The sequence below is a fragment of the Psammomys obesus genome, unplaced genomic scaffold, assembly GCF_907164565.1.
Source record: "Psammomys obesus unplaced genomic scaffold, mPsaObe1.curated_primary_1811, whole genome shotgun sequence".
NCBI classification, from domain to species: Eukaryota; Metazoa; Chordata; class Mammalia; order Rodentia; family Muridae; genus Psammomys; species Psammomys obesus.
The window spans coordinates 15,075,410-15,084,633 of record NW_026596069.1 but is presented as its reverse complement, the minus strand read 5'-3'; the positions used below and the strand labels follow the sequence as shown (position 1 = coordinate 15,084,633).

At 43.4% G+C, this 9,224-nt stretch overlaps 1 protein-coding gene across 1 annotated transcript in view; it reads right to left on the bottom strand.

The window, feature by feature from the left end:
• Positions 1-543: 543 nt before the first annotated feature.
• Positions 544-9,224, bottom strand: part of LOC129690158 (serine/arginine repetitive matrix protein 3-like) — a 26,636-nt gene continuing 17,955 nt past the window's right edge. The window contains exon 4 of the mRNA XM_055625718.1: positions 544-654. Coding sequence (XP_055481693.1) covers positions 624-654 — 31 coding nt within the window. The 3' untranslated portion in view covers positions 544-623. The remainder of the gene's footprint in view (positions 655-9,224) is intronic.

Sequence of the window (9,224 nt, the reverse complement as noted above, 5' to 3'; positions counted from 1 at the left end):
GCCAGTCCTGATAAGACCTAACAGGATAGGGTCAGATGGAAGGGGTAGAGGTCCTTCCCTATCAGTGGACTGGGGAAGGGGCATGGGGGAGATAAGTGAAGAAGGGAGGGCAGATTGGGAGGAGATGAGGGTGAGGGCTAAAGCTGGGATAGAAAGTGAATAAATTGTAATAAATAAAAAATGTATTAAAAATAATAATCTAGCAGAACACTTAGTACGGGATATGATCTAGAATACACAAGTAGGGGATGCCAAACTAGCAGTAGAATGAACAGCAATGCACTGAATGCAGTGAATCTAGCCATCTACTGAGTATTGGGCCAACCAGGCAAATACCTGTGTATGGGATGCCAATCTCGTGGGAGGTAAGCTAAGAAGACACCACTCGGCAGTACACTTAGTAAGGACGCCAGTCATCTAGTGGTGCACTTCCTAAGAGGCAGACCCCGCGTTAACCAAAAACTATGTGCAGGCCAAGTAGCTAGCATTTAACTGATCTGCAACTCAAATGGTAGGCAAAGGAGGACACAGCCTTACCTGTCCCATTGAGCGTAGTATTTTTATTCGTATACAGCCTGATCATATGTCCGATTGTTTTCACGTTCTCTCTCAGCATGATACCTCTAGCTTGTACCATAAAGAGGTATGTGTTGGCTGTGAAAGAAAAGGCAAAAGAGAGAATGAAGGTCATGATACAACAAAATTTTTCTTAGTAACATAATATTCAGATTAAGCGAAGTACCCCAAAAGTGGACACTCGATTATCTATCTACCATGCCAAAGGGGAAAACAAAATACAAGGTGACTATTTTCTGCTTTAAAAACTTAGAAACAAATGGACTTATAAAAATTAAAATGGGGGCCAGCAAGATGGCTCAGAGGGTAAGGGTGCTTGCCCATGCCCAGTGACCTGAGTTCAGCCCCTGGTACTCATATCATAGAAGAAAACTGATTTCCAAAAGTTGTCCCCTGACCTCCACATGTGCACTGTCACGCTTGAGTGCATGCACATGCACGTGTGTGCACAAAAATAGTAACTTTGAATGTAAAAATTAAGTGCCAAGGTCCATCTAGCTAACAGAACAAGACTAAACACACAAACTGTAACAAAATTCCTTAACTTCTACAAAATGTATGAACATTAGTCATTGCCAAAAAAGTTATTTATTATATATTATATTATATATGGTCAAATATCACTTTCTAAAATTCTATATTAATTCCCAAACTCCATTAAGGTAAGAATCTCTTATCTGACAGTTAATACACTATCAATCACTATAACATCAGGCTGGGATCTACAGATCACCCCAACACCAGGATGGGGTCTACAGATCACCATAACAACAGGAAAGAGTCATCTACAGATCACCATAACACCAGGATAAAGACATCTACAGATCACCATAACAACGGGATGAGGTCTACAGATCACTATAATACCAGGATGGGGTCTACAGATCAACATAAATCCAGGATGGGGTCTACTGATCAGTATGACACCAGGATGGGGTCTACAAATCACCATAACACCAGGATAGAGTTGTCTACAGAACACCATAATACCAGAGGGGTCTACATATCACCCGGGTCATCCTTCCTGAACCCCACAAAGCATGTCTGAAAGGAGTAGTAACTTAGAATTGATAGCTTCTTGGATCATTTGTATGACTCAGTTGTTTAAAGTACTATAATTCATTTCAATCACAAAGTATGAAAATCAACCATCACTGTACAGCTTAAGAGTGATTATTTTCAGATGTAGCCCATGGCAGTTCAGTGTCCAAGTGGGTTACATATTAATGGGAACAGGGACTGTCTCTGACACAAACTGATTGACCTCCTCTTTGATCACCTCCCCCTGAGAGGGGAGCAGCCTTACCAGGCCACAGAACATGACAATGCAGCTACTCCTGATGAGATCTGATAGACTAGGATCAGATCACTGATAGGGGGACCTCCCCTATTAGTGGACTTGGGGAGGGGCATGTGTGAAGAAGGGGGAGGAAAGGTGGGATTAGGAGGGGAGGTGGGAGGGGTTTATGAGGGATACAAAGTAAATAAAGTGTAATTAATAAAAGTTAAAAAAATTAAGTTATCAACTTAGAAAAAAAATCGATTGTTTTACCTTTTTGTGGTGTTTCAAAAGCAGGCCCCTAATTTCTATCTCTTGAAGAAATTATGAAATGATAGATTTCAGAACGCCCTGACTCAGGTGTTATACCGCCTTGAGCAGGCAGGGAACTAAGTCAGGAGATCTTCCTTGGGGGCCTTACTTGGGACAGCCTACAGTTCTCCAATTCTGTCGTTTTAAAGAGATAGCAATGCAAGGGATGTCTCCTAAAGCCCCTCCCATGCTAAGCAGTTTCATCACAAAGCCAACCCTTCAGGTCTCCATTCAGACAAGAGGCTCATTTCCACAGCACAGTCAAGCACCAGCAAGACTCAGTTCACATTACCCTGTCACTGTGCAGGGTAATGACACTCTCACAAAAAGAAAGCCCAGGCTGGGCTGTGTCCATTGGGAGAGAGTACTCCCGTGGCATCCAAGGAGCCCCAGGTTCAATCCCGGCACAACATAACTTCTTTCACTTTCAATGCGAGAAGAGGAGGTAAACGGGAATCTGGGTTTTACTTCGGTCATACATTTTAATGTACATCAAGGGCTATGAGAAGGCTCAGAGGGTAAGTGTGATTCCCGAAAGCTGTCCTCTGACCTCCATGTGCACGCTGGCATGTGCATGCACGCACACTAAAGTAGATGTGATGACGATGTCTTCACGATTTCCAGAAGTCTTATAATTAAACTTGACTTGTTTGGACTTGCATTTATCATGTAGTTAGAAACCACACACCTGTACTACATTTTTGCACTTATATGGATGCTAAGATGCTAAGTGTGCGGGGCACTTTGCTGAGTCTTACAGACATAATCCTTAAAATACACATACTTTCAGTTACAGGTAACAAAGCTGTTTAAAAAAAAATAGATTATCATGAGGTGGATGATTTATTTATTTTTTTAACCACTGCATGGACGGAGAAAGATATAAGGAAGAGCTGGGGAAATGCTGAACAGCGGGAAGAAATCTATTAGTTGATTTGAAATCATTTGCAGCTAAGACATTACATTCCTCTGGTGAGTGGCCCTAGTGGAGTTGGTCCCTAAAGACGAGAACCCACTTGGGAATGAAGATGGAGATGTACTTAAACACAGCGCAGCCGGCACGAAGGACACAGTCATGCGTCACCACGTCACACTAAACAGAACTTCAGGACAAAGTCCCCCAACATCATACAACCATACTGACCAGCACTCAGCTAAATCCTGGCTAGTTATCACTAATATAAAATGCAATTGCTCTCTGGTAAGACCTAAAGAAAAAAAGAATTCTTGTCTAAAATTTTTGTTCCAATTTTAAGAAACTATAATTCAGAATATCAATAAGGAAATCTTTCTCAGCTTTACCCTGTGTCTTGAGACAACTCAGAAATATACAAAAAAAAAAAAAAAACCTGCTTAATTAAAACCATACTGTGTGTTCTGTAGTTAGCTCATTTTCTACTTTCCTCTACATAATGAGACATAAACCCAACTTGCTTGCCAGTTATCCTTTCAGAAGAAAGAAAAACACCTTAGGGAAAGGAAAGAAAAAAAAATAACTTCAAAAGGCAAGAGTTTACAAAAGCAGCTAGGCATTCTACCTGGGGCTTGTGACAGGAACTTCATGAACCTGCTTCCTTCTCTGCTAGAGAGAGAGGGAGGGAGAGAGAGATTTGTAAAGAACTTGTGTCAACCACCCTTTCCACATCCAGCTCGGCTCACTGCAAGTGTTGAGTGTTGACGGTGAGGGCTGCACCATGCGCAGGGACACAGGAGTGTCACTGGACAGAAAGGCCTCCAGCACTGATATCCAGCCTCCTGATTGCTGAGACACATCTTGCTTTAAGTGGCTCAGGATCAAGTGAACAGACGCTTCCAAAGGGATCTGAGGAATAGGCAGCCTGGTGGTGGTTATAACGGTAGGATTGCGGCTAAGAGGAAACACAACTAGGAAACATGCAAGTAACAGCGCAAGCTGAAAACTAGACTGGCGAATTGCCGGGAAAATGATCTGGAATGGATATAAGGAGGTGACGAGCCCATGTATGCAGATGACACACTGGAAGCCTGAGACTAAACGACCCCAAAATAACCTCAGAGGAATCTATAGAGCAAATAGAAGTCAACTAGGTTGAATGCTGCAAAGGCTACAAAGAAAAAAACCTTGAGAGACTAAGGGCTGGAAAGATGGTTCAGTGGTAGGAGTGCTTGCTGTTCTTGTAGAGGGCTAGGGTTCAGCCCCCATCACCCACGTTAAGTGGCTCTCAGTGGCCTGTAACTCCAATTCCGGGGGATCTGACCCCATCTCTGGCCTCTGTGGATGCCTAAATAGAAGTAAGTCTTAAATAAAAAAAACCAAAGCACAATAAAACAGAAAGATAGTTTAGGAAAAAATATCTGACATATGACATACAATGTGCTTTGCCAGGCATCTTAATCAACTCCATGATCACTAATATTACTCCCACTTAGAGAGAAAGAAATTGAGGTGGGGCATTGAGAAAACCACATCCTTATTGTGAGTAAAGGGGCAGTCATCATCATACCCCACCTCCTGACAATGCTAGGAGGCAGTCCCTTCCAGCCTTTCAAGGACCAGTGACTTGGAAATGAAAGAAAAAAAGTCAATGGTCCAGTGGATAGCACACTTCACTAAAGTAAATTGGGCAGCCAGCAAAGTGAAGAGAAGATTCCTTAGAAGGGGAGGGTCTGAGTATGTCTGTGGCCCAAGAGGAAGAGGCTGGCAGAACCATTTGCAACACTCAGAGAATGAAGAACAAGGAGGGAAGGGCGTTTCTGCCCATGGAGGTCTGAGCAGAGGCTCTGAGGAGGACAGGAGCGTAAAGGAAGATGAGCTGGACAGCTCCCAGGGCAGAGATGGCTGAAACACAGGGAAGAGAAGTGAGAAGGCTGGGGTGAAATGGAAGGTGAACAAAGGTGCTGAGAAGCCTGGGTAGCTGTGGTCGGTAGAGGGACAGGGAGGGCAAGCCACAGAAGAGCTCACTGACCCCAGCATTCAGGGAAGTTAGGGATCTTGAGATGGAGAGACCATTCTGGCTCATCTGGGTTACCCAGTGGCAGCTGCTCTTACGAGAGAAAGGTAAATGGGGTGTGATGTGGTGTGCACACACACAAAAGGCACATGAAGACAGAGGCAGACACTCATGTTTGACCAGGCACCTACAGCCTCAGGAAAGGATCCTGCCAAGGCCTCCATCTCAGGCTTCAAGCCTCGGGAAGAGATAATCCCAAGTATTTTAAGCATGCGTGTTGGAAGGTGTGTAGACCTAAGAAACTAACGTAGTAGCTGAGAGGGAGTCAACTTTCTTCACTGTCAGATCAGAAAGAGAAAAACAAACAAACAAAAACAAAGAAACCCAGAGGTATCTTACAAATAGATTTGAAAACTCATGCAAGTGTAGATATGAAGGCCCTGAGGGACAGCAATTTAAAAGCAATGCAGCAGAGACACAGGGGGCCAAGTAAAGAAAAAGAGAAATATTCAAGACAAAAAGTTCTGCGGGGAAAGTCAAACAGGACGGACATCGGAAGAAGGAGAAAACAGGAAACAAGACAGGAGCCTACCACAGGGGGCCACTGAAAGACTCTACCTAGCATTGTATCAAAGCAGATACTGAGACTCATAAACAAACTTTGGGCAGAGTGCACAGAATCTTTTGAAAGAAGGGGGAGATAGAAAGTCCTGGAGGGGACAGGAACTCCACAAGGAGAGCAACAGAACCAAAATATCTGGGCACAGGGGTCTTTTCTGAGACTTATACTCCAACCAAGGACCATGCATGGAGATAACTTATAACCCCTGCACAGATGTGTCCCATGGCAACTCAGTATCCAAGTGGGTTTCCTAGTAAGGGGAACAAGGATTGTCTCTGACATGAACTCAGTGGCTGGCTCTTTGATCATCTCCCCTGAATGGGGGAGCAACCTTACCAGGCCACAGAGGAGGACAGTGCAGCCAGTTCTGATGAGACCGCATAAGCTAGGGTCAGATGGAAGGGGAGGAGGACCTCTCCTATCAGTGGACTTAGAGAGGGGCAGGGAGGAGATGAAAGAGCGAGGGTGGGATTGGAAGGGAAGAAGGGAGGGGACTGCAGCTGGGATACAAAGTGAATAAACTGTAATTAATATAAAAAATTAAAAAAAAAGTTCTGCGGGACCTCCACGCACATGCCATGCACTCTCATACATATGCTCCCTCTTTCCCTCTCCCCTTTCTCCCTTTTTCACACACACATACACACACACAAACACACAGGCGCATAAATGAAAAAAAATCATGAAGAAAATGAAAAAATCATGAAGAACGTAGCACTATAAGCCAGACTGCAATTAACGTCAGAGGCCAGAAGAAACACAAAATGGCAGCAAAGAAGCTGCCTCCCACATCACCTAAGAATACACAAGGAGACAGTATCTCAAAGCACACCACGCCATTTACCTGATATTACCTACTGAACCAGGCACCTCAGAGGTTCTGCAAACCACTACAATAATCTTCTTAATACCTGCTCCAGGCCCTGCATTATTTATCTGCTTTCCACATTCAGTGCCATGATCAACAGACCTCTAGAAATTGCTCATCCATGACCACAAAAGAAAATACACTTACAATATCAGGATTAGGCCAGATCAAGCATGAAACATGGTTTACACTTTGCAGTGTTACTCAACCTGTAGACAGATACCCCTTTGGGGGACAAAGGACCCTTTCATACGGGGGCCACCTAAAAGCCATCACAGAACAGATACTTACATTATGATTCATAACAACAGCAAAACTTACAGGAAGGATTAAAACCAAAAATAAATGTTTGGTGCCGTGTCAAGCTGATAAGCAACTCCCACTGGGACAAAGTATTATTGAGTGTCATAACACAAAGGTGCAAGTCAGACGTGGCTTCAAGGCAGGCTGTTATGAAAACCATTAGCGCGTACTATCAACTCTATCTTCCAGGTTAGTCAGGGACTGACTCACAGAGAGGAAGAGCTGCATTCAGAATTCCACTTCGTCACGTGATCAGAGGCAACGGTACCGGGAAGAACACGACTGTTTTCCAATCTCGTTCGGCAGCCCCTACTCTGCTCACGTAGACGCTAAAAATTAACAGGGGATGCCTTCACAACACGTCTATCACGTCCACGCTGCCGTCAACGGCTCTGATTACTCTGGGAGAGCATGAGTGTTGAGAAAAATAGCTCTCATTTTTAAACAAAAGTCACGCTTCCAACTGCCTTATATTAAAACTAGTGGAGGTCAGCTTAGCCAGCAGGTATTTACTGCCCACTGTTCACCAAGTGCAGGAGTTAGGGGCTGTGTAGATCCTCGGCTGTGGGGTTCTTTGTGAGGTTCACTTGCACGAAGGTCTCATAGCCAGTGCTGCATAAAACCAGAGCCTGCACAGGAGGCAGAGGCAGGAGGATCAGAAGAAGTTCAAGGTCATCTTTAGCTACAGAGTACTTTCAAGGGGAACAGCAGACCCTGTCTCAAAAACAAAATCGACACAGGGTTGAAAAGATGGCTCAGCACCTAAGAACACCCCAAGTGCAAATCCCCATCACCCCATGTTAGATGGCTGCCTATAATTCCAGATCTGATGGACGCCCTGTTCTCCAAGGAAACCCACACCCATACTCACATGCACATAAACACAGAGAGAGAGAGAGACACATAATCAAAACTAAAATAAACTTCAGGGTGTAGTGGGGCATGCCTTTAATTCCAGCACTCGGGAGGCAGAGGCTGGCAGTTCTCTGTGAGTTAGTTCTGCAGAGCAACCCTTCCTCAAAATCAATTATGTAACTAAATTTCATTTAGTTTAAAACTGAAAGAAGGAAAGAGGAAAGGAGGGAAGGACGGAATCAAGACCTCAAAGAAAGACAACCTTCCAGGCATGGGTTCAGCCCTGTTTAAAGTAACATGTTTCAAAGAATACACTTGCAACCAAGCTACTGGCATGAAGACACTAACAAAGGACAGCCAAGTATCCTGCACTCATTAATTCATAGGCTTCCTTCAAGTATTACAGGAATCCTAACAGAGCTAACGGGGAAAGGAAACCAGAAGGAAGGGAGGGAATATGAAAAGGAAGACAGGCAATGGAACAGATTTACAAAATCTAATCAGGAAACTCATTGATGTTACAGACTAAAGGACAAAGCCACAAATAAACATGCCTGGAAAACATTACTGAGTTAGTGTTTTCAGTATCCATAAGATGAATGTGAACCCAATCTCTACCCACTTAAAAAGCATATAAAACAGAAAGACAAAGCAAGAATGGTATAAACTATGTTTTCTATCGCCAAACACTTTGTTTTAATGATTAAAACTTCAGAATTTAGGCTGGGTGGTGGTAGCACACGCCTTTAATCCCAGCACTCTAGAGGCAGAGCAGGTGGATATCTGTGAGTTCAAGGCCAGCTGGTCTACAGAGTGAATTCCTGGACAGCTTGGGCTAAAACAGAGAAACCCTGTCTCAAAAAAACCAAAACCAAAACAAAACAAACAAAAACAACAATTAAAAACTTCAGAATTTTAACATATTCACAAGAGGAGGGTATCTCTAAAACAAGAAAGGGAAGAGGACAGTGGTCAAAATATGAATTTTAGCAACTTCCATCCGCAAGGGATGTTTTCTGACCAAGAAGGAAGGCACTTTACAGTTTTGTCTCTTCAGCCTGTCGATATAAATGAAAACAACCCATTTCCTGGAAGTTACACACTAGGCTGAGAAGTTATACTTTCTTCTGTCCTTTTTCCGCTATTTTAAGAGATATTGTCTTATACTGTACAGGCTGGCCTAGAACTCCTGGCCTCAAGCAATCCTCTTGACTCAGCCTGCTGAACAACTGGGACTAGAGGCATTTACCAGCTGCTCAACTATCAAAGACAATCTATGTAACGTTATTTTATTCAACAGCTGAGGTGCTCGTTTTAGTCCAAGTTATATTAATATTATCAAATATATAAAACCAACAGACCAGGATCCAGGACAGCCAGGGCTACATAATGAGATTTGTCTTGAAAAACAGTATTCAGTATTTAATTCAAGGAAAGAAAGAAAGAAAGAAAGAAAGAAAGAAAGAAAGAAAGAAAGAA